This window comes from Nicotiana tabacum, chromosome 15 (genome assembly GCF_000715075.1).
Source record: "Nicotiana tabacum cultivar K326 chromosome 15, ASM71507v2, whole genome shotgun sequence".
Taxonomy (NCBI): domain Eukaryota; kingdom Viridiplantae; phylum Streptophyta; class Magnoliopsida; order Solanales; family Solanaceae; genus Nicotiana; species Nicotiana tabacum.
In genome coordinates this window covers 124,036,885-124,063,214 of record NC_134094.1, presented here as the reverse complement: position 1 = coordinate 124,063,214, position 26,330 = coordinate 124,036,885, and the positions used below count along the sequence as shown (strand labels likewise).

Genomic DNA, 26,330 nt, shown 5'->3' with positions numbered 1-26,330 from the left:
TCACATTTAAGATTGATTACAAACAATAAAAGCAAGAAATAATGTGTAGGCGTTGTATGCTAATACTTTAACCAAAGTTCTGCTAGCTACTTGCTTTGCTGCTGCATTTAGCTCCAACGATACGCCCATTTGAGTCACCTAAACCGAGGTATTGGTAACAATTTTCTAGTCTCGTAAAAGAGTATGTGACACAATAGATAGAATGCTAACAAAAACAAAGACTTTTACTAAGAATTTCAAACATAAACATGCTGTGAAATAATTAAGGACATTCTCATCGACTCTATTGACTCTCGTTCTAGTTTGACAGAAAGGTAAAAAGCACTAAATTTTTCTTCCTAGTTACTCCCTTGTTTCAAGTTAGATGAGGTAGTTTGACTCGGCACAGAGTTTAAAAAAAAGAATATTTTTGAAACTTGTGGTCTTAAAAACTTAAGAGATAAAAGTTTTGTGGGGCCATGACATTTGTGTGGTTATAAAAGCTTGTCATTAAGGATAAAATTAGTAAAATGAAGAGCTTAATGTTGAATTATTTCCAAATTTAGAAATGTGTCATTTATTTTGGAACAAACTAAAAAGGAAAGTACTTCATATAATTTGAAACGGAGGGAATAGTATTTTTGCAACTTACGTAATTTATAATTTAGAATACAGCAATAAAATCTGAAAAGAATTGGGTGACGAGGGAGGTGGTGGTGGTGGTGGTGGGAGAAGAAATGGGGGGAGGGGCTAAAATGGATTGGAATGCTGAGGTGCATGCCACATGGTGTCCACCTCACCGAGATATCAATCCACTTAGGATGACGTTGTCATGGTGGAAGGTCCTAACGGTGAAAGGAAATTTTTGTACCAATTTTATAACGTCAAAATAGTGATGGACCGAAAGTATAACCTAGGATATAAGTAATCCTTTTCGCACAGTAAAAGTATTTTTGACCCTTATGCTATGTTGTATATTCCATTATAATTGAGGCTGTTAGTAAAATTGTCATATCTCAAGTACTCTTGCAAACTAACATGAGTACTAAATTTGGACACTATAATATAATAGTAGTAAGGAAGGATAACCATGGTATAAAGTTTTCTGAATACTTGTTCAAAAGTAAAAGTTTTTTGTTGCAGTAAGGTAAATTGGAGTGGTAACTACTTCTCATACATAATTAGAGATTTCGATTTGATCTCTGGGTATAAAGATGCATTTGTTAGAAAGTTTTTTACTCTCAATATGGCTCAATGTGGATTTTTTGGAGTAAATTTGAATTTAGTCGGATCCCAATACAAATACCGAACATCGAATGATAACCCAAAGGTAACTCGTATAAATTTATTGTACTTCTTAACTCTCCTTCCATATGCACTCATTGTGCATGGACCAGACTTGCCTTTGATCTTTAAATCCACAGTAAATTTTTTATTTTTCAACATAAAAGCCATTAGTCCCGTCTGCCACTAAAGCAAACAAGAATTCATTAGACCATATTTCTAGCCTTTCTTCTTTTGACTTCTGACCATTCTCTGAATTTTTTCTTTTTCTCCCACTTCACATTTGAATCTTGTCTTCTCACTACAACAAAAAACTCAAAGATTTAGGCTTTTCTATCCTTCCAATTTACTCTCAGTAATTCTACCCAAAAATAAAAAATAAAAATAAAAATGGCAATTGATATGATCTCAGAAGCTCCAAGTCTAGTCACAAGTCCAAGAATTTCTTTTTCTGATGATCTTAGCCAAAAAGATGCTAATGCTAATTCTTCTGCTGCGGCCACTGAAAAATTCCCATTAATTTGCTCAGATTCTAATTCTGAATTCGATTTCTGTATTACCAACAGCACAAATACAGAAACTTCTTCAGCAGATGAGCTTTTCTTAGATGGCTTAATTCGACCTCTTCAACTACAAGAAAAGTTTGTCACTTTAAACCAAGAAATCTTGAAAAATATATCCAAGACTCAACCTTTAAATTCTCCTCCAAATCAACCAACCCCAAGAAATTTTGAAACCTCCCCAAAGGATCAAACCAAATCCTTTTGGCGGATAAGGAGAAGTAGTAGTCTTCATTGTGAAAACAGCAACAAGAAAAGCTCATTTTGGTCTTTACCTTTACTATCACGTAGCAATTCTACAGGTTCAGAAGGTCAGAAAAACAATGCACAATTCAAGAAAATGAAGAATATGAATACATCTGCAGCTAATTTTTACGCATTTCCATCGTCACAAAAGCCATCATTGAGAAAGAATTATGGATTAGGGCATAATTATGGTAATGGGGTTTGCATTAATCCTGTTTTGAATGTGCCACCTACTTTCATTACTAAGGGTACTGCTAATCTCTTTGGTTTGGGGTCCTTTTTTGCCAATGGAAAAGAAAAGAAGGGTAAGAAATGATTTATTTGTACTTAGTACTTTGTTCTTATTGTTCTTACTATAAAAAGTTATTGAAATCCATCATAGTGTGTTTACATAATTTTAGGGGTCGTTTGGTTTGAAGATAATTGATGTTGGGATTAATTATGTTGGTATTAGTTATATGAGATTAGTTATTTGTATGTTGCACTAATCTTGGATTGTCAATTTTACTGATTTATCCTGCGATTATTATTCCATCATCTGCAGGTATAAGCTATCCGTTATTATTTTTTATTCCTGGAATTATTTATTTCAGAATTAATAACCAAACAAAACTAAGATGATACTAAATTTTTATCCCAAAATTATTTTTATTTATCAATGTATCAAACGAATCTTTAATGTTATTTGGTGATGACTTTATTCTTCTTAATATCTTTGGACAGAGGATAAGAATTTGTACTCAGGATATCTGCAGAAGTTGGGTACTTTTTGTCCTTTGTGTCCATCTAAATAAGCAATTAATCATTAAAGTCACAAAATTATTAAAAATGTAAAATTTAATGTGGCTTAGGCTTAGGGGACACAAAGACAAGAGGCCTTTTGTGGTTGTCCCTTTTGTTTCTTTCATTTGAAATCTTGGATTTAAAGGGTTTTTAATATCAATTTCAAGATTACTTTTTGGTCCGACTTTTCGGTTCAATCTTTTGATAAGATATGATATATTTGATTAGGTTCAAACTTTTGAGGAGTGGTTTATGGTTTCAGTTGCTTTTGTGTGTTTTTGTGGGATTCAGACAATAGCATCCTTCCAAAATCAAAATAAATAATGGCTTTTACCAGGGCAAAATGTAAATTATTGGTCTTAAATATATGTGAAATGTAATACTCCCACTATATTTAAGTATTTCCTCCGTCCTAAATTTTCGGTCATGTTTGCTTTACTAAATTCAAATTATATTAACTTTAACCAATATTTAAATATATTTTTCATATTGAGATTGATATGAGAAAAATTGTAACTTCTGATACTTATAGTTTTTATCTTAATTTTAATTTTAAAATATTTAGTCGATCTAATCTAATTTATCTCCAAAAATTAGTCTGATAATTTGGGACGGAGGGAATATATGAAAACTGGTGTTCATAATTGCAATTACTGGTTTGCCCCTAGAATTTGCAAATATTAAACTTTAGTATCTGAAACACTTGAAAAATATGGAGTAACCTGTATTTCAAACGAGGCTGTAGCTTTTACTCACAAATCTACAATTTTTTCTCCAAATGAAATTCATTACCAAACATAACTTCCTAACTACTTTTTTTGAACATCAACGTTTCAAATAAACTTTATTTTTCTTCAAGTATGTTTAGATACTCTATTTTTCTATTATATAAACATTATTTTCCCTAGTCCCACCTTCCATTTTTCAGTCTTGAGTTTTGAGTGACTGCTAAATCTTCTTGAAAATAGAGACATTGAGCATCATATAAATAATAGGAACTCTAAATAATAACAATAATAAATTCAGTGTAATCCCACAAATGGGGTCTAGGGAAGGTAGTGTATACGCAGTCTTATCAGTGGCGGAGCCACCTTATCCAAAGGGGTATCAACTAACACCCCTTCGTCTGGAAAATTACACTGTATAGTTCGGTAATTTTTATTTTATATGTATATATTACTATATGTTGACTTCCCTTGACTTTTTCATGTATTTACTTCTTTATATTTTGACATCCCTTAATAAAAATTCTGACTCCGCCACTGAGCTTTACTCTTACCTTGTGCAGGTAGAGAGACTGCTCGACTCCAAACAAGCATGCAAATCACAATAGTATAGCGAAGAAATATAGTAATGGAAAAATCAGGAAAATAGTAACAACAACAACAACAACAACAACAAGTAGAACAACCAAAACACAAGCAATTACGGGTTCTAATAGAATTTTAACGATATGGAAATTTAAAATACGTAAAGAAAGGGAAGATGGCAAATAAGGCAGGTGAGAATGTACCAAAGGATCTCACCAGAGCATTAATTGGAAGTTTGACTTCAACATCCCCTCAGCAATAAAGTGATGGTGCTATGCTTATTTGCCTAACAAAAGTAGAAAATTGTTCACCATATTTGTTCTATATATAACACATTCCTTAGTTTAACCAAATTCACTAACTGAATTCTTGGGTGAAATATGTCTAGAATGTCCCATTTGGGCATCAAATATTGTTTCATTATCTTAAATACTACTAAATAAGCTTCAATATCTGCAAGTACCCATTTTGCCATCAATATTAATATTCATATGAGAAGCATTTAAATTTGAAATACTTAATATTACTAGCTTTGACTCACAAATTTTCAACTTTCCATAAATAAATAATCAATCAAGTGAAGTTCATGTCCCAATACAACAATTTACTTTCATGAAATAGTCTTTTTGAACTCTATCTAAAATCTCGAACTCATAAACTCAAAATCCGAACCCATTGGTCAGTCCTTAATTTAACAGACACAAAGCTAAAACAAAAAGTGAAAACCAAAAGGGAGATTTTTTTTTTTTTTTTGCGCGCGAGAGATGGCCCTCCAAGACTCCCATAATCGTTCACATTTTTACACAAATAGCCAGTCATATTAATTGTTTACTTTTTCTAATCATATACATTGATTATATACAATATACACATGTAATAATACATAAAATATACATATATTATGCAATCACCGATTATTTTTAGTTTAAGTGGTAGGGTAGACGACTATTTGGGTTAATTCTTTTTAAATTTTTGCTAGATTAAAACATGGTAAAATCTAAAACAGAAACATACGTGCAGTAAATGGTACAATGCTTCATCAGATACGTATGTTGATTAAATGATTATATATTATACTTTTTGTTCCAGTAAATGATTGACCATCTTTGGGTTTAAGCATTTCTAAACCCAAAAGATAGTACGTAGTACTACTAATTAGTTTCAGTTTGAAACCCAGAGACTATACCTTTTAGTAAGTTAGAGGAATCTAAAAGGTACAGACATAAGACAGACAAGAAATGGGCAACACTCTTCTGACTATACATCGACTTAACTTTCTGAATACTGCGATAGGTCAATATCAATCAGACAAGAGAAGAACAACTTTGGAAGTTCTTTGAACATCATCATTGTACCATTTTCAACAAACCCCTTAGATATATTTTTTTTCTTTTTCTGTTCCTAGAATTTTATATTTTATAGGGATGCCCTTGTCATCCAAAACTTGTGCATAGTAGATCAAGAAAGCTTCACGATTAATAGGAGTAGAGAAGAAGGTAGTATATATCTATGATAGGAAATTTAATGCACTCCATCATCATTCTTCAGCCAAGCAAATCTCTTTGCTTCTGTCTTGAGTAAGATAGAAGAAAATTAATGTTTGCCAACCACCCATCAACAAGTAATGAAATTGCGAGGACTGTGCTGGAATGATTGAGATCCATCTATCTTTCATCAAATAATGTCTCAAATTCGAGTCATGGAAAACTTCTTGACATGTAGCGTTTTAGCCCCTTATCAAGCTTACTCGGTATAAATCTGAATTAGCGGTAGCATAAATAATTGTAATACACATCTTCGTTAGAGTGGAAAGGAAATAGATAACCTTCCTAACTCAAGCCCTCACGAGTTTGGCGTTCGTACTACACGTTACTTAATTTAGATATTCCTAGTTACATTAGTCATTTTCAGTTTAGTGCATAATTATACCATTACTGTAACCTACAACAGAATTAAAAAGAGAGAATGATTAAGGAACAGCTCATATAAAGCCTGGTTTTACCAGAATGAATAATCATCTTGGGGCTGCTCCTATCACAACTTTAGTGCTACTGTCTACAGTCCCAAAGGCATGAATCTAGTCTTAAAATTCTACAAGTACGATGATAAAGGAGGTCCATGTATACATGTAAGACATAACTGGTAAATATGCCACTCAATAGAGGGTCCCTAAGAACATGAAGTTATTATCTTAAGAAAAAGGGGAAAATTAACTTTAAATTGTCTCCCAGATTCCGCCAATGTACACAAGTAAAGAACGACCCATCCCTAAAGATACTCACTTTTTCCTCAAAAGCAGCCTATTAGAAGATTTCCGGATACACGTATAATGAAGGGAAGAAAAACATGTCTAGAGCTATGCCGCTGTAGAATCATTAATATTCGTCTCAACTACAAAACTTGTGGATCTCCACCGGAGACCAGAACAGGCACGAGAGGAGAAAGAAGATAAATTAAAGGACGACACTCAATTCCGTGAGTCATCTGTTTAAAGCTACAGGTCCTCGTAGATGTATACCTTTACCAGCGGATTTTGGACATGCGCACCTCATTCCAGTAGAGGGAATTTCTCTATTCGTTCTTCTCTAGAACTCGAGTCACAAGACCAAGAGCAACAGTTCTTCCTGATGCCCTGAGGGACACCCTTCCAAGAGACTTACATTTAGAATGCTCTTCAACACAAATCATTCCTTGCAAGACCACCTAAACCATGACAAACAAATTAAAGTTAAGATCTCTTTTAAATAGTAGGTATTATCCAACCTTAACCTAGATACAAAGGCAGTTGCCTAGCACCTTTCGTGCACCCACTCCCACACAAGATTATTTTCTTCTAAAATGGATAACAGAAGCACATGAATAAACATAATAGTTTCTTTTGAGAGAAACCTCGACTATAGCATTCTGCTTTGCTAGAAGACATCGAGGTGATTTCTTGGTCTCCTTTCCAGTCTTTGGATCAAGCAATGACAAAATCCTCACAACTCTTGCAGCCTCCTTAGCATGGTGTACATGAAACTCCAACTGCACATTTTCAAATATCCAGGGCTCTAGAGTTATTAACAATTTCATGAAATACTGCAAATTTTGAGGGTAAAATGATCTATTAACAAGAGCTGCTACCTGAGAGCCAATCAAAATTGGAACGGCAATATCCAGGATGAGAATCTTCAGTTCCAAACAATTTGTAACAGCAATAGGATATTCAGGGTGACACAGCACATCCCCTGCCATTACACGATTCGCGTCTATACCTTGTAGATTAACAGTGACATTGTCTCCAGCTTTTGTACTGTTACAAACCTGAGAATCATGTTCCAAAGAACGCACTGTTGCCATTTCTCTTGATGGCATAACTAGAACCTGAAACATGTTAACAGTTTGGTATTAGAAGAATGACTATTATCCTTGTAAAGAAATCAAAACAAGTTTTGGTGAATAGATGATTGCACCATAGAAAAACACCGATGGCGAATTTCTTAATAACCATTAAACAGTTACTGCCCAATAGATGATTGCGCCGTAAAATTATTATGATTGCAATCCCAACAATGACCTAACATCATGTCCTAACAATACCCTAACAACTTAAAAGCATAAGCATTTGTTTCTTATCTTAGTCCCCTTTAACTCATATTACTCTGTTAAACTTGAGCCCTAACATTCTAATTCACTGGTGTCTTACATTATAGGGAGAAAAGAAATGTCTTTGTGTTTCTCCGTTGTACCTATCTTATTATTGTCACTGTGCAGAAGCCCCTTCCAAAGCACTTGAGCAAGAGTAATCCCTATGCAAAGGCTAGCTCAAAAAACAACCGCCTTGAACTCCCATCCCCCGTCTCCCAACACACCCCAAATAAAATTCAAAATACTGTAGAATAAAAAGTGAGAAAAGAGCGTTGCACAGAAAAAATGCAAGGTAGAAGCACCTTGACGGGAAACTAGGATACAAGTTTACAGGCCTAATGCCTCCCTCAGAACTTCCTTCTGGGAGCAGTGCTTGGGTCAGGTTAATCTGGGTGATATTCAGAATGATGACATAATCTATAGGCACCAATACGATTCACTATTCAGTTATGACTCGAGCATCCCAAGTCTCCTAAAAGCATGTATATAATAAAGGAGAAGGATCTCTCTTGCATTAGTGGTCATTGAGTACCTTTTCTCCAACTTGAAGAGCTCCTGTCTCCAACTTCCCGCATACTGACACCTGTCCTTGTGACGGTGATTTAACAAGATCACATATCGGCATTAATAGAGGCTTTGAGTAATCTCTTTGGGGAGGTTGGAGAGAGTCTATTGCATCCAAAAGGCAAGGACCTTGAAACCTGAAATTAACCTTCATTATCAGCTACACAAGACAACAGGGGCTTTGCGAGCTATTTGTCTTATGACACTAAATCACCACAGCAATTTTGACACAACAGCACAATCATCATTTTATCTATTAGTTTGCAAATTTGGGTTGTTGATATTTGAGAAGACTTTGTTATTTTAAATTCCAGTTCCATACAGTTTAACTCGTATCTTTGTAATGTATCCTACTGTTTCCATCGTTTTGCCTCTTCCTTAAAAACTTTTTGCTTATAAACAATGCAAGCTGCTTATAAACAATGCAAACGAGATAAAGTTGAAAAGAACGAGTAACATTACACTTCCTAGTAGTGCTAGCAGTTGACCAATAGACTAACCAGGACAACAATCTTGCGTCAGACGGACTTGTCACCAAATTTTGGTTTTCCATGGCACTCAGGGGAATCCACAATACTGACGAATCTTTAAACTTGCAAGAACGAAGAAAAGATCCTAGTTGATTCTTAATTGTATCAAAACGTTCTTTGGAGTATCCCACTGCATCCATTTTATTAATAGCAATTATTATTTGATCCACCCCAAAGCTTTTGATAAGTAGTGCATGCTCCCTTGTCTGACCTCCAGTAACATCAATCCCTGCTTCAAATGCACCTATTGAAGCATCAATTACGAGAACTGCAGCATCTGCTTGTGTTGCACCTGATATCATATTTGGGACAAAGTCTCTATGGCCTGGGGAATCAAGTAGTACAACACGGTAACTTTTCGTGTTAAAGTAGGCAACAGCCACTGTCATAGTTATTCCCCTCTCTCTTTCCTCAGCACTCTCATCCAATGCCCAGGCATAAGCAAAGGACCCCTTTCCCTGATTGGATAGACAGGAGATTTATCAATCAGCTAATCAAGATTTGACAATGTATTAACAAAAATGGATCAGAAGCTAAAAGGAGGATTACTTGCTGCTTGGCCTCTTTCTCATATTTGTGCATTTCCTTCTGAGATATCTGCCCCAAAAGGTGTAATAATCTTCCTGATAATGTTGACTTCCCAGAATCAACATGGCCAACCTACATGGTCAAAATTTCGGAGTAACATCAGTGCATTAGACAATGTAAATGTTTGAAATCTAGTGCAGATAATAGTTTGACTTACAATCGCGAGATTTAACTGGTCCAATCTGTCTTCTAATTGGTCAGGGCATACAATTTTCTGAGATTTACTCTGTGATCGTGAAGTTGCACTTCTGGTCTCCGCATTGCAAGGATTTGATGACATAGGCATATTGCTCATGTTGCTCGTGACACCATGATTTGCCCTAGTTTCTTTAGAAGAACCTCTATCCTTCATATTATCACGTCTAACTTTTGCTGTTGATGCAGAAGAGCTAGCAGGCCCTTCGGTAACCAGTTCTTGTTTAACTTCAGTAGCTAATTCTTTTTTACTTGATGGGACATTTGACTGTAAGACTTTGTCAAGAGTAGCTGTAAAAGGAGAGTAGTAATGTACAAGAAAGATGTCAAACTCTCAAAATAGAGAACTGGATAACAAAATATTGTAGAAATTAACACAAGTGAGTCTTCATTATAAATTTAAAATGGGACTTCATGAAGACCTACCAAGAAAATCAGAACAACAACATACCCAGTATAGTCCCATAAGTAGGCCTGCGGAGGGTAGTGTGTACGCAGACCTTACCACTACCTGGCTACCAAGAAAATCAGAAAAAAAGAAGAAAAGAATTGTATCTTGGAAAGGAAAAACAAAAGCATGTGTTCCCATTGAAGCACTCAATTAACAATTCAGAGATGAATCTAAATAAATTCTAAGAATTTTTCATCTTAGTTACTCATCCAAGAGGCCACTAACCAATAATCACCTGGTCTCTCAAATAGAATTTATTTAGTAACCACATATTCCAGAAAAGGCACTTCCAAATGGAGAGTTTTAAAAATTATAACACACTTACATCAGCAGTCAGAATGTCTTTTTGGCAGTACAATTTATCAAAAATGAATGTATCCAATGGTAAAATTCAATCAACCAATTGCACCCAAGGTGCCTAGTAGTCAATGAAGAGGGCGGAGAACCATGAGGTCTCAGGTTCAAATCCCACTGGAGGCAAAAAAATAGGTTATTTCTTCCCAATTAGCTAAGCCTTGGTGGACATAGTTACCCAATATATGTGCTAGCGGGAGGTAGCAGGTACCTGGTGGATTTAATCGAGATGTGCGCAGCTAGTCGGCACACTACCGTTATCAAAAAAATAAATTAATCAACCAATGTCTGATCCTACAATCATAATATTCCACCAGCCTTTCTGATTATGTGTTGTCGAAACTCGAAAGCATATCAAGCGGCAACGAACCAATTAATGGGTAGGGGAATTCGAGCAATAGGGTTCTTTTGGTACAAGTAAATAACCTATTGAGAAAAGGAGAAAACCCTCAAACAGGAGGTATTCGTTGATGGAAACTTATATACAAGAACTCCTTTTTACAAAATCAGTCCAATCATCTAGACATGAGGGAGTGTCTGCAATAAGGTCTGTTGTTAGAGCGTCTAGGTTAGTTGTAGGTATTATTTATCATAACCAACTAAACCCAATAAGATCAAGTGTTCCAACCTGATCTTTGACAATGTAATGCATCTTGCAGCTTATTCACTTGGTTCCTTTTTCTATTTTCTGTGAGCAACAGCAGATCGTAACCTCATCTCGAAACCACAATGAGATGAAGTAACAAGATTATTATGGACGGGAAAGTAAAAAGCAATTTCTCGGAACCTGGAGTGAATGGCATTTAGAATGCTAGAGTGTCACCTGGAGCAACAATAAATGGGGCATGTTACCTCACCAACTTTTAGGCAAACATCAATGCTTTTTACTAATGCCAATAACCAGCCTCAAAATTACTATTGTCGTGTCTTGATTCTTTTTAATCGATATCATCCCTATACGGCTTATGGCATGTTTTCAATTGATTGTTTGCAATTGTTATGTGTTATGTTTGTTTCATTCCATTGAGTAGGCACTGACGTCATTTATGGGCTAACTGTTATGTTCGTTAATTGTGAGTTTCTAGATGTTTATGCTTGTACTTGAAGCTTGGGCCCACGGATGACTAAGTTTGGATACAATGGTTTACTTCCCAGTTAAATAGAGAACTTTTTATACATAAAAAGAAATCTTACAATAGTTACTTTAGGTTCTTTAGTTTTTTGTTTATATGTTCCTAATTCAGATAATAATTAGTTATTACAATAATGATGTGACCAGCTCGCCTTTCCAGTTTGATGAACCATCCTCTTTTTAAAGCATAGGCAGAGCACCCAATAAACACATAAGGCATCTTAGTCGACTCACCTCTCAATTTTGTGAAATACTTGAGAAAGTCTAATAAAAAGAGATCCACCTTCGGATTGTTAGAGAGCATGATAAACAGCAAAAACTACCCCCCCCCCCAACCACCACCACCACAAAAAAGAGAGGGAGAGAGAGAGAGAGAGACTCTATGACAGAGGATCCACAAAGAGGTGTCACTAATGTAGACAACGATAAATTCAGCCGGAGAAGCACTTTTAAATATAGAATGCTTTATGAATCATCTTTCCCAGTGGGTAGAAGTTTCGTGCTGAAGGGGCAGATAAGCTTCTGTAGCTTTTTGTTTTGAACTAATATGCAATTTAACCTGCTGTTTCTCACTAGAGATAACAAGTAGAATAATCGTGCAATAAAAATATTATCTATAAAAACAGTTCTCTCTCCCCAGCCCCGCAAGGGAATTTTTTCTTCATGATTTACTATATGAGATTGAATAAACCATTAGCAATATGTGCTAAAAAGTAGTAAAAAATTTCACATAGATACACATGCAGAGCTCTGCAAGCATATTGTCAGTTGCTAACCTGCACTAGCTTTGCTGCCGCCACAACTTTTGATCAATGGGTTACGAAGGACCCCACAAATATCACATACATTCATGGTATCTTCATTATCAAATGTGCAAATGGGACAACGCCACACCCCAGCCTTAACCCGTTCTTGCTTTGTATTTCCACAAACATCACACACATTCATAGTATCTTTGTTATCAAATGTGCAAATGGAACAACACCAGATGCCAGCCTTAACGAATTCCTGTTTTGTATTCGTTCCTGGTACCCTGCCTGTAGCAAAACGTAAACAACATATTATGTTCTTATAATTAAGCTTTTAGTATATAAGGGACAAAAACTAATTCAAAGACCAGTAGTCATGGTAAAGTAACCATAAACATGAAAGCATGCAAAAATCAAATGTAAATCTTGTACGAGTAAACAAATATTCCTTGCACCCTTTTATATCACATTTTGACTTGGTGAAGAAATTTAATTCAATATTTTCCACCAACATATTTCAAGATATTATTCAACAACCAAACTGCGAATTAGAAGCAGAAAAAAGTATTCCTATCAAAACCATTTCTGATACTGCTGGATGAACCAGAAATTAAGAGGAAAATGGACACAATTACAGCAAGTCGCATTGCAGTTTAATAGACAATCGTGGGTTCTGGTGCTGCTTGCATACATTTGGAGAAGAATGAAAATATTTCTACATAAAAGATGACGAGATTCTGCTTCTTTTTTTGTGTGTGTGTGGTGGGTGGGTTTTTTTTTTTTTTTTTTGGGGGGGGGGTTGGAGTACAGAGGAAGGATGCAGCCTTTAGATGTGAAGCACTGAAAAAAGCTGGAGAAACGCTCACCATTTTTCTCTGCAGAATCATATCCATCGTCATAGTCATAATTGTAATCTTCATAGTCATAAAAGTCTTCCTCATAATTAACACCATAATTTACCTTACGAGGCATGGTAACACTTTCAAATATGCCTAAGAAAAGAAAAACATGAGCCTGCATATTAATGTCTGCATGATACAAATCCAGGTCATCACAGAGATGTGCAACATTAGAGAATCAACTCAGCTACTCTAACAGCACGAATAGAATACAATGTGCATGCTTCACCCTTCAATCATACCTCGAAGATGACCGCGTCAATAAGATAACATTTAAAATCCGATTCAACGACCAGGAAATGCTCACCCAAGCAATACCATAAATCTAGAAAAAACAATATAAATGGGAAGAAATCCTCCTAAGGTCCTGACTCCTGAGTAGGAAATCAATTCTCAGCTTCCTGTCCAACAAAACACGCCACTAGTTTCAATCCATTGGAACAAGTTTCAGAAGGAAGATAGTAATTTGTTATAAATCTGCAGACATGAAAACATTACTGCATGTCTTATATCGACATGCTTTCTGCGTTTATCCCTTTTTAGTAGTTTTTGATCAATCCTAATATTAAGTGACAATAACATCTACATGTCCAAACATTACTAACACACTACGTGATTGATAAAAAAAAATTACATTTTCTTCATATACTAGCTGATTTTGATAGGTAGAGTTATATAGTCCCCGTGCTTGTGAGAGTTAGCAAGTATGCAGCGGAACAATCCAGGTGCACGCAAGCTAGCCCGGGTACCACCATTATAAAAAAAGAAAATACATATCAGTTAAAGTTCATTAATGAACAATTAAGAGGTCTAATAGCCCTAGTACCCCACCCCAAATTCATGAACGGGTTCGGACCAGCCTTCTATCCTGTGGAACAAAGTTTACTGATTACGGAGGCGGCCTTTAATTATGCGAAACCATGGAACTTTAATCTAACAAATAACAGTTAACAGAGAATTAACTTGAATAGACTTCTTTCACCCATAAAACAAAAAACTACAAATTAAAGATCGAAATTATACCGAGTACCGACAGAAGTTAAAAGAAAAAAACTAAGCAGGGTTTAATGGGGTTTCTCCATCTCCAACCTAATTGTCGAGAGAATTGAAGAATGAGCAAGAGGAATTACCTTACTTTTCAACTCCGGCGAAGTGTATTTCTCTGAGAGTGAGAATTTTTAAGGATTTCAAAGGGATATGCCTCTTTTTTCTTTCTTCTTTTCTTTTCTTCTGTTTGTTGTTTTCGTTTTAAGTTTTTAACAGCAGCTTGGTATAAACTATTTCAAACCTTATTAGTCTACCTATTTAAGTTTCAATTTAATTACATAATCATATACAATTTACTAATTATATATATTTTAATAACTTAATAAATATCAATTAACTCCTAAAATCTCTCTAACGTACATATACCACTCCCCCACATTTCTCTCTCCATAACCCCCCACGATTGTGTAGTCTCTCCCTCCGTTAACGCTTCCTTCCATATTTCTTCAAAAATCTTTTATAATCTCTCTCAATTTTTTTTTATTCTCTCTCTAAATCCTACGTTTCCTTCCCTTACAATGAAGAAGAAAGGAGTTTTGAATAATAGCCCTAAAAAATTTAATATTGGTGATATTCCTACTTTTAATTTAGGCGTTTTGTCACAAGATTTACCTAAAAAAGTAGTGAAATCGACACATGCCACACCAGAGATAAAGTCCAAGCTTCCCCCTCGTGAAGTTAGGGCAGAAGCTCGAACAAAACTCAAACATTACAGGGATGCTGGTGAAGATTCGACATCTGCTAAATCAGTAAAGCGAAAGGGCAAAGAAATTGCTCGTGATGATGATTTCGTCGAAGAAGAAGTTATCCCAAAACATGCAAAAAAAATTTAAAGTTTTTCCTACTGTCATTGGAGAAGGTAAAATTTTAGTAGTTACAATTTATTTTTTTTAAAGCTACAAAACTTGTTCTCACTCTCATGACTATACATACTTTTTGTTTTTTTGTATTTGTAAAAATTTTATCTACATTGTGTATATTTGTTGTTGGTTATCAACTTTTCTACATTTTCCTCGAAATTGTAGATTTCTTGTATATTATTCAAAAATATTTTGTTAGGGAATGTACTACATAATTTAGTTGGGTTTATTGGTTATTATTTGCTCTATTTTGTAGATGTTAGTTTCATTTTCTGTAAACAAATTGTATATATTATGTGTAGCAGTTACTTTCTAATTTCTTGCTATAAACTTAATTTGTAGCTTCAATGTAGTCAGTTATCATATTTGTTTACTAATTTTGTAACTTACTTGTATGCAAGGTATTTATGTCTTTCTGATTATAGCTAAATTGTAGTAGAATTGTATTTATTTTATTTTTTGATCTTCAAACAAGTCTTTTTTTTTTAACTTATTGTTTCATTTGGTGCAGAATCGAACATTTATAGCCTATTATTCTAAATCGTGTTATTAGGGGATTTACTACCTTATTTAGTTGCTCTATTTGCAGATGTTAGCTTCATTTTCTGTAAACAAATTGTATATGTTATGTCTTGTTGTTATTTTCTAATTTCTTGCTCTAAACATAATTTGTAGCTTCGATGTAGTCAGTTGTTATATATGTTTACTAATTTTATAACTTATTTGTATGCAATATATTTATGTCTTTCTGATTGTATATAAATTGTAGTAGAATTGTATTTATTTTATTTTTGATATTCAAACAAGTCTTTTTTAACTTGTTGTTTCATTTGGTGCAAAATCGAACATTTTTTGCACCACATGATGTTGATTATGGCATCACTAGGTTCCATACATTATTCGACCCTGCTGTTCCTGGCCAAATCAATGTGTTATTATCTGAAAATGGGTTAAAGTTATTTAAGAAGACATGGTTTGGGCATTTTATTTCCCTACCCAAAATATATATCCAAAATCAGGCAATTCACCTTCTCATGAAGTATGAATTGAACGCATCCGGATCTGATTTTTTTACAGCAGAGATAAAGGGTGGTGAGAGGCTGAACTTTGGGTTGAGGGAGTTTGCCCTCATCACTGGCCTTAGATGTTTCACAGAAGTAACAAACTTTGGTTACACAACTAAGTATGACAGTAAAATAATGAGTAGTTATTTTTCGAACAAGGAAAAAGTTGAGAAGTCATACTTGAAATAAATTATAACCAGTCGTAGTTGGGTGAATGATGAGGATGCAGTCAAGTTGTGTATTCAGTATATGATAGAATTCTTCCTCTGTCCTTCAGATAAAGATAATGGTTTGATAGACCATTTTAGGTTCTACTTGGTGGACTCGGGGTAGTATGCGAATTTCACATGGGATATCGAAGCTTATACTCAATTGCTTCAGTCTGTTAGGCACAAGCTCAACCCTTCTGTGCATTTTTATCTCATTCGAGGTTTTGCACTCGCTATGCAAATATGGTTGTATGAGTGTTGCTCTGCAGTCAACACTGATATAGCTACAAGGGTTGGTAATTCGATCCCCCGCATACTTAACTGGACAGCTAGTAAGGACAAGATATGGATATCTTCTTTGGAAGATAGAATGATCAAACCCTCATGGAACAAGGTAAATATTTTTCACTTCTGGACAAATAATTTAATACAAATTATCTACAAATTTTATACATATTACGACTAGGTCACTCACATTTTTTTTCTCTTAGTTCACCAACATGCTTGAAGCCCCAGAAGAGCTTTCAAGAATAAATTTGCCAAACAAAGTTGAATACATCCTTGAATAAGCTGAAACAAAGGCCGAGCATCCGACAGATGCTCCATCTCCATCTGGACATAAGCAGGCAATGGGAATAGATGACAAGAAATATATTGTGAAATAATTAAGAAAATTAAGAAAAGATGTTGATAAGGTAACTTATTAAGATAATCCTAGCTGGTTTCTTTAATTTATGGTATGCAAATTATTTCTTTAACTCTTTCTATTTTAATACGTAGGTCGGTTCAGACCCTGGAGCCTTCAAGAAAGAGGTACACCTAATTCTTGATTTTTAATTTTCTTTATATATTATATATATATATATATATATATATATATATATATATATATATATATATATATATATATATATATATATATATACACACACACACACACATACATTATAACAATTTTTAGTTCTTTAGGTTTTTGAAGAACTAGGTAGCATTCGATTGCTACTCAATGATTCCATCAAGTCTGTGTTACAGGCAATTGATGCTAAGGTTTCATTCGAAATATATTTATTTTGGACAATAATTTTTACCATGTTTATGTTTATAATAGTATTCATAAAATACATATCCTAACAAATTCCCAATGCAGTTTACTGGTATTCTACGAAAAATGATGAGCATTACAAAGAAAAGAACAAATAACAAAATTCGGACAGTAGTGCTAAACCAGTGTTGGCCAGCAGCAGTAAAACATATTTTTTAATAATTATAACATAATTTGATGACAACTAATCTATATTATATTTACATTATATCTACAATATAACTATATATAGCCTAAATTACTAACAACTACAAACAAATAATCTACATTATATTTTCAATTATTTTCTTAGATACATGACACATGAATGACATTCAAAATGAGGAGAATGTTCATGTAGGTGTTGAATTATCTTCTCAATTTCAAGGGGCATTGGATGAAGAAACTGTAGGTATGATTTAGTACATTTTATCAACATATTTTACAATGCATATTGCATCTCAGCTACAGGACAACATTTCAACAAATTTACTCCAATTAAACTACAATTTATCTACAGTATGATCTACAATATTATTAAGTTGAATACATTTATTGTAACAGAGAATGAAACAATGCATGTGGACTATCCAAAATAAATTAACTTCAATTAAACTACAATTTATCTATAATGTAGTTTATGTTAATTTCAAATGATCTACAATTTTATTAAGTTGTACACATTTGTTGTAACAGAGAAGAAAACAATGCATATGGACTCTCCAAAACAGGATGCAAAACTTGGCATAGAAGGAGATCATTTAAACGAGGAGAAGGAGACTGTGCCTTTGCAATCTCCCATTCAACAAGCAAATGATATACAAAAAGGAGATGATTGCAATGAAGATTTCACTGATATTATATGTTACAATATAATTGTAGGAAAAAAACAATAGCTTTCATATAAGTTTCATCTTCCCAAAAGAACTAATGCAACTAACATACAATATTTTTCTTTTGTTTTAAATATTGCAGGAGCACCAGCCGACTACATCAATGTAGGTGATTCGGATAATGGCTCCAGATCTGAAAAAAGGGCAGTAATACTTGATGATTTTGAGCTTCCAGAGAACTTCTCACAGATTGTTAAGTTCGAAGAGGTAAATAAAGATGAAATAACCCCTGTGCATCTGGGAAGAACAAGGGTTCCTGGAAAGCATGTCAGATCCCCTTTTCTCCCTTATTTCAGTTCTGGGGGAAGCATTTCTGTTAGACCTCCTACAATTTTCAGCATCAAGCATCCATTTACTGGGGTTATTGGAGACGATGTTGATCCTGACTTATTGGAAGAATTCAATAAGTGGTTATATTTAGGTACCGATACGGTTTCAAAGAGGTTAGATTGTACAATTTTTTCATATTATAGAGTGCATATAATTTATGGATTTCAAACTGAAACTACATAATAATTGTACTTGATATGTCTCTAAATAGGAGGAAGACACCTTATACTTTAAAAAATAACCATCTCAACCCGTGGTTTGATCTTGGAGTGGAGAAAGTTGATATAAAGGACTAATTTTATACTTTGGCACATCCCGGGCAAGTACTCAGCGGCATGGTACACACATACCTTGGCAGAATTTAATGATTAGCTATAGTATTCTATTATTTTAGAAATATATAGATTTTTTGTTTGAAAATTGTAGTTAAATTGTATGAAACATTGAGAAATAATCAAATCTATTTTTCTTTTGCAGCACATTGATGTTATTTTATACTATTTGAGGAAGAGAGGAAAGTATGATCCTGCAAACAAAGCACAATTTACAATCACTGACTGTATGTTTAAGACTAGAATTGAAAAAATTTATGAGAGGTATATTAATACTCCTGCCGATAAGAAGCTTGTTGTTGTCAAACCCGAGGACGTCGTGGCAGAATACATATTGGGGTACCGATTACTTGAAAATATTGTATGGAAAAAAGTTAATTTTGAGATTATGCCAATAAACATTGTGGAGAAATTTCATTGGTTGTTGGCCGTGTTTGACATCACCGATAGGGTTCTATATGTTTATGATTCTATGGTCTCTTTACGAAATCACAAACTTGTTGAATCTGTTGTCAACAAGTTTGCCATTATGATCCCTATCTACTTGTCATGCACCAACTTCTATGGCAAGCGTCCAGACATCAACTACAAGAACACAAAGGCATACATTAAAAAAGGTGTTACTGACCCTCTTGACATTCAGTGGTTGGTCGGTGAGATACCCCAGCAAAAAGAAGGATCACTGTATGTGCTGCTTTCCTTCTATCTATTTAATTAATTGTATTTAATATTGAATGCTAAAACTTTTCCCCTATTATTTTTTGCAGTGACTGTGGTGTATAAGTGGCGGCATTTGCAGAATTTGTCAGCATTGGAGAACTATCGATTTCAAAGGAAGACCTTTCTAATATTGATCAACATCGCCGACGTTATGGAGCGCTCCTTTGGGATTATGCTAGGAAAAATCAAGAGCTTGGTGCAATTAGTGAAAGTGAGGTGACTGAAAGATTAGCAAGAAGAAAAGGGGCACCAGGTCTGAACGAGAGAACACAAATCTGAAAAAAGAATAATTAGTTGCCCTTTTCAGTAGAAAAATTATAGTTGAAGTGTTTAGATGTAGTTGTATTGTAGTAAAGTTGTAGACAAATTGTTTATTAGGAAGGAGTCAACTGCAATTTATTTGTAGCAGATTTGTGCTACAGTTGTTTTGCCTTTTGTGTTGTTATTTTGTCCAGAATTCTAATACATAGAATATACAACATCTGTGGCTTTTTTTTGGTTGAAAGTTGTTAGTACTTGATCTCGAGTTTGGTACTATATAATTTGTTTACAGTATAACTACAATTATTTCTACAACTAATATACAAAAATACATAATCTATTCAATTTAGTTGTGTTGTTATGAAAGGCTGAAAGTAATAAATAAACCCAGTATTTGAACAAAATAACTACAAACCAATTGCATTAAGAGTTAAAATCTGTTTAGCAAGTATTCATTCTATGAGACGATGTTTATTCAAATTAGCAACACATTTACACCACAACTATAATTCTCCAGAACAGAACAAATACAACTTCATGTCTTAACAGACAGATTATCACCAACAGTACTAAGTAAAAAAAAACTTATTACTGTATCAATTTTTATTTTCTTTTGGGAGCATTCTTACAAGATCTTTTGTTATGCCCTTCTACTCCGCAGTTGCCACATAAAACCTTGTACTTTTTTTCATTTACTTCACCATATGGTTTGTATCTTTATTTTTGAGGTCTCCCTGGCTGCCTTTTCCCGGTAGGTGGCTTTACAACTTCTTCAGCTATATGCTATAGCACATTCCATTTGCTTTCGTCGGGCAGCGAGTCTATTGGTATTTCATAAGTCTGCAGAAGGCTCTCCCTCATGTAATAAGGAGAACAATAGTTTTCATAAGACTTGTTCCTGTGCCTCAAAGCCGCCAAAGCATGTACACAAGGAAGTTCATCAAGCTGGAATTGTCCACAACTACATCTCTTGTTTCGAAGGCAAACAATGAAACGTTTCACACCATCTATCACAGTATGGATGTAATTTGTTGAATCCCTCACCTACAATTTCATTACAAACACACAACAAGTTGTTAGCAACAAATACAAAACAAAATAACTACAATTATACAACAACTTTTCTATAGCTTACTCTCATCTTCTGTGATAATGTTTGTTGTCCTCCAACTCTTTGTTGTATTTTGTCCCAAGGTATGTGAATGTACCCTTTTATATTCAATAACTTTTCATTAGTCCAACGTTCAAGAAGAGTCCTCATGTACTTAATAGTTCTACTACAAGCAACTTTCTTGCATCTTTGGTTACCGCATTCAATGACTCTGCAATGTTTGAGGTCATCGTCCATGTTCTGTTCACTGTAGCATGTACCCGAGACCATCTGTGATAGCCAATACCGTATAGGTATGCTTTAACACGTGTGTCGATCTCTTCAATCTTTGACATTCTTTCATTAAATTCATCAAGCGTGTATGATCGTATCATGGCAAAGTACAATCTGCTTAACTTTAGATGACCCTTCTTAAACTTTGACCTTACATTTGTCTAAATATGCCACATGCAAGCATAATATGGCATGCCAGTATAACAGTAGATGTTGCCTTCAAGATACTCTCATTCCGGTCTGAAACAACACACATATTTGGTTTTTCTCCGTATGCATGTTTGAATTGCTCAAAAAACAACCTCCATGATACGTCATTTTCTAAATCAACAATGGCGTATGCTAGTGGTAATATGCTACCTATCACACAAGTGGCAAAAAGAAATTCAATTTCTGTAATAAAACTTAAGAAAATAAAAAATACAGTCTCAAAAACAACTTTATAACAATATTTTTACAATTTATCTACATTACCTGTTGCATCCATTGTGCTAGCTGTTAACATGATTCCCCAATATGCCGACTTCAAGAAGGTGCCATCAACTACTACAACTGGCCTACAATGCTCTTAACTCTTGATAGACAAACTAAGTGCAACAAATGCATACAAGAAACAATTATCTTCAGTCTTCTGCAATTTCACTACCGACTCCGAATAAGTCTTCTCTAGAATATACAAATAACTCGGCAATCGGCTGTAGGAATCAGCAAGATGACCTCTAAAAAATTCCAAAGCCTTTTCCTTTGCTCTCCAAGCTTGCATGTATGTTAAGTTTACACAATGATCCGACAACATGTCAGTTTATATATCTTTTGGTGTGTATATTGTCTTAGGATCTGCATATTTTGGCATCACCATGCTGCCAACTACCATGGCAGTTGGTTTACGTTGTATGTATGTGTTGTCCATCAAAGAGCATATGTGCAAGCTATTAAATTTTAGAACCTTGAACAATGTTGATTATGCTGGTGGACTTGAAGTGCCACGTACAATTGTCATCATGTAACAACCCGGACAGTCGTTTTGAGAGTTGTAGTCCCATTCCCCTATTTACTGCTCATTCTGTACTTTATAGATGTATAGTGACTTGCCGGGGTAGTCAGTTCGGGTCCGGTGAGGTTTCGGAATAAATTGAGATACTTAGTCTCAAAGATAAAAACTTAAGTTTAAAAGGTTGATCAGATGTTAACTTATATGTAAACGATCCCAGAATAGAGTTTTGATGATTTCAATAGCTCTGTATGGTGATTTTGGATTTTGGAGCGTGTCCGAAAAATTATTTGGAAGTCCGTAGTTAAATTAGGTTTGAAATGGCAAAAAATAGAAATTTAAATTTGGAAGTATGACGTGGGAGTTGACTTTTTGATATCGGGGTCGGAATCCGATTCTGAAAATTTGAATAGGTCCGTTATATCATTTATGACTTGTGTGCGAAATTTGAGGTCAATCAGACTTGATTTGATAGGTTTCGACATCGAATGCAGAAGTTGGAATTTCTTAGTTTCATTAAGCTTGAATTGTAGTATGATTCGTGGTTTTAGCATTGTTTGATGTGATTTGAAGTTTCAACTAACTTCGTATGATGTTTTAGGACTTATTTGTGTATTTGGTTGAGGTCATGGGGGCCTCAGGTGAGTTTCGGATGGTTAACAGATCAATTTTGAACTTGGTATTTTGCTGATGTTTTCTGGTGCACAGGTCTGGTTTCCTTCTACCCAATCGCGTAGGCTAAGCTGGGCAGAGGAGAATTTTGTTCTACGTGATCACGAGAATTAGGCTGTGATCGCGTAGCTTCGGACGAAAGTTGTTGCGACCAAACACACTCACGCAAGTATACGCGGTCGTCAAGTAATAAAGTGACTAAAAGTCGGATGTCGAACCCACGAGGACTTATGATTAACTATTAACTAAATTAGACTATCCCAATTATCTAAATAAGAATTAAATCTAAAAATATTTTATTCTAACTAATTAAATAAGAAAAATATAAATAATAAACTTTGAACAGAGGAAGAGCAGATTTTAATGATATCAATGTAATGAAAACGATCTAGGGTTATGGGCTATCTAACAATCCTATTGTATTCTTCAATTGAATTGACCGACTAATTTATCTAGCTTATTGGTTGACAGGGTTAATATTGCTCATAAGAATCTGTCGAGTTCTTACTCGCCTATTCAAGCTAACCTAACGCCTATATGTCTATGGAGTTAGAATCAACAAGAACGCATTTATAATTCCTGTAAATCAACCAAGCAAGGCAATTAGGTATATGTCTATCCTAACTACGAATCCGTTCCCCGATGCCCGAGTTCAAGAACTTGCCCTACTCAATCCTATATGCAATATAGAATTCCCACTTTCGAGTTCAATTCTAGATTCGTAGATAATATTCAATTGGTGATCAAGCAATTAAATAATTAAGCGCAAGATTGAATAAATAAACTAATATGATAAATCAAGAAGTCAAAATCAATATCCGAATAACAATATTCATGAAAGAACCACAACCCTAGAACGTGAAGTTTAGCTCCACATAGACATGGTAGCCAAACAACAAATCATATAAAGAAACATAAAAATTACTAAGTTTGGTGGGAGAAAGATGAAACTTGATGAATTCCGGCCTCCACAGCTTTGTCGTGGCTTTTTCCCCCTTCCCAATATGTTCGATCCCCTAAAAGAGGCGTTTTTAGCTTATATATTGCGTACAAAAGTCGTGGGCCAAAGCTCTCCCGTTCCTAGTCCAATTCGGCTTCAGGGATTGATGCTAAGGTGGATGCGTCGCATCCACCTTATCCTCCATTTCAATTTTTGCCTGCGAAGGTGGATGCGACGCATCCACCTTGTCCTCTATTTCTCAGCTTCGCATGCGATGGTGGACGCGACGCATCCAGCTTCACTTCTACTTCCCAGTTTCGCACGCGATGGCGGACGCGATGGCACAACTTCACTGCTAAGGTTGCATGCAGGATGATGTTTTCCTAGGTTGGATGCGACGCATCCAACCCTTCTTCCTCTAGCTAAACCACCTTTTCTTCATATTTTGCACTCCGAACACCTTAAATCGTCACACATAACTTAATTAGTCATCAAACCAATAATTACACCATGTTGGGTGTTTTAAAGATTAAATAACATCAAAAAGTGGTTAAAGCATGGGTAAAGTAACATTAACACATATCGAAATATGCCAAACATCACTACCCCACACTTAAACCTTTGTTCGTCCTCGAACAAACCATCATATAGTAGACGAAACAAAATTAAACTCTTATCGTTCAAAGCACACTACATCTATGACCATGATTATTTGCTACAATTAGGCTCTAGACTATGCATCAACACACTTCCCTTTTCTTAGGCCCTTCTTTAAACATATTCGAACAAAGACAACATGCTCATAACAATCCTAACCTCAAAAACCGACTCAATGTCACAATGCACTCATGGCTTGAACAACCAACATCATAGAGAAGTCTAATAACGTTACCTATCCCTCGTGAAACCATGTGCCCTCACAACAAAAGCAGAGAGAGTAAAATCAATCCACACATTCGAATCTCATGCTCACAAAGAAAATCGCTCATTCTCACAAAAAGAAGTCGCATGCATGCAGTTGGTACCATAGGCTTACCCTTAATGTAAATCTCTACTAATGTAAGCTCGCTCGATCTAAAATCAATTAGGACTTTTTTTATGGTTGTAATGTGGGCTAAGGGACGGGTAGGATATATTTTAGGAATAGTGACTCAACTTCCTAAGCACTTTAACACATCATCAAATAACTTAAGCGCAAATTCTTCAACACCACTTCAATTTCACAAATAATATCACCCCAACAATATTTTCTCTTTCTTTAAGCACTACTTTAATTCATACCCACTAGCAAGAATAAGACAACAATTTATTCCTCTATATTTTTCTTCTCTTTTTTTTTTTTCTTTTTCGCTAGTGGCGTATTATTTTACAAAATAAGTGCACCCTTCTTTCTTTCATTGGTTCCACTCAAAAGTCACCTCACACTTAGTCCCTTCTTACTTCTTTTAGCGCTCATCTACAATTAAAGTGCTTTAAGAGGTAAAAGGATCAAAACAATGTCAATTAAGAATAAAAAGGGTATAGGCTTGTAATGTGGGTACCAAATAAAAGGTCTACAGGCTCAAAAAGGGTTAACTAGGGATAGATTTTATTTGTGATAAGCAATAAGCTCAAAAAGATCAAAGAAAGCCTAAAATCATTTTTCAAACCGAGCATCACCTAAAATTTCGCTTCAACTCACATACCGGGCAAGTTCTAGACACAAGTACATTACATGGACTACACAAAAACCTCACCACACATGGCACATGACTCGCTAAGGACGGTCACATTCCGACTCTCAAACAATGCAAGTATTCACTGAGCCACGAGATATTAAGCATTAAGCGCAAAGTGAACACAAGTCAAGAAAATGAGAAATAGGTGCCACAAAACATGCTATCCGTTTTAACACGGCATCATCAATAATTTCAGAGTGAGAAGGGAAGATATTACATATGTAAAAGCTTAAATATGCCAGTATCAACCAAGTCAAGGTCACCTAGGTTCATCATTCTTCCTCCTTTTATTCCCTACATTCCTACTCTATTCTAAAAAGAAAACAAAATTACCCGGTTCAAACTACATCCCATGGAAAAGAACCGATGCACAAAGAAAAACCACAGGGGATTATTACTACCTAAAGAAAGCTAAAAGACATATTTTAAATTTTTGTTTAGACTTTAATCCCTCAAGAAAACTGTCTAGGAGATCAATCGTCGGGAAAAGTCCAATTTTTCTACTTTTTCGTTTTTTTTTTTTAATTTCTTTTTTTCTTTTTTTTTTCACAAAAGCTACTACACTTAAGAATGAGTA

The 26,330-nt window shown here is 34.9% G+C and overlaps 3 protein-coding genes across 8 annotated transcripts; 1 reads left to right on the top strand and 2 right to left on the bottom strand.

Annotated features, from left to right (window-relative positions):
* The first annotated feature begins 1,349 nt into the window (after positions 1–1,349).
* On the top strand, positions 1,350–4,510 carry LOC107784136 (uncharacterized). Its single transcript, XM_016605204.2, has 2 exons — positions 1,350–2,374; positions 4,141–4,510. The coding sequence occupies exons 1-2, from the start codon at positions 1,654–1,656 to the stop codon at positions 4,188–4,190; spliced, it is 771 nt and encodes a 256-aa protein (XP_016460690.2). The 5' UTR covers positions 1,350–1,653; the 3' UTR covers positions 4,191–4,510.
* Positions 4,511–6,260: 1,750 nt separating this feature from the next.
* LOC107784138 (uncharacterized) lies at positions 6,261–14,528 on the bottom strand. 6 transcript variants are annotated; one of them, XM_016605208.2, is made up of 11 exons: positions 14,387–14,528; positions 13,494–13,652; positions 13,219–13,344; positions 12,380–12,640; positions 9,629–9,957; positions 9,433–9,543; positions 8,854–9,341; positions 8,322–8,490; positions 7,286–7,525; positions 7,052–7,186; positions 6,261–6,865 (listed from the first exon to the last, which is right to left on the bottom strand). In XM_016605208.2, exons 3-11 carry the CDS (start codon positions 13,322–13,324, stop codon positions 6,734–6,736), a joined length of 1,971 nt encoding a protein of 656 aa, XP_016460694.1. In that variant the 5' UTR covers positions 13,325–13,344; positions 13,494–13,652; positions 14,387–14,528; the 3' UTR covers positions 6,261–6,733. The 6 variants fall into 6 exon arrangements, with proteins under 6 accessions (XP_016460694.1, XP_016460693.1, XP_016460697.1 ...); XM_016605207.2 differs by having other exon boundaries at positions 14,382–14,517; XM_016605211.2 differs by lacking the exon at positions 13,219–13,344 and having other exon boundaries at positions 14,382–14,517.
* A 6,303-nt stretch (positions 14,529–20,831) lies between these two features.
* On the bottom strand, positions 20,832–22,195 carry LOC142169845 (uncharacterized). The gene is made up of 5 exons (XM_075231770.1): positions 22,041–22,195; positions 21,907–21,989; positions 21,629–21,792; positions 21,184–21,429; positions 20,832–21,092 (listed from the first exon to the last, which is right to left on the bottom strand). The coding sequence occupies exons 1-5, from the start codon at positions 22,193–22,195 to the stop codon at positions 20,832–20,834; spliced, it is 909 nt and encodes a 302-aa protein (XP_075087871.1).
* Positions 22,196–26,330: the final 4,135 nt, after the last annotated feature.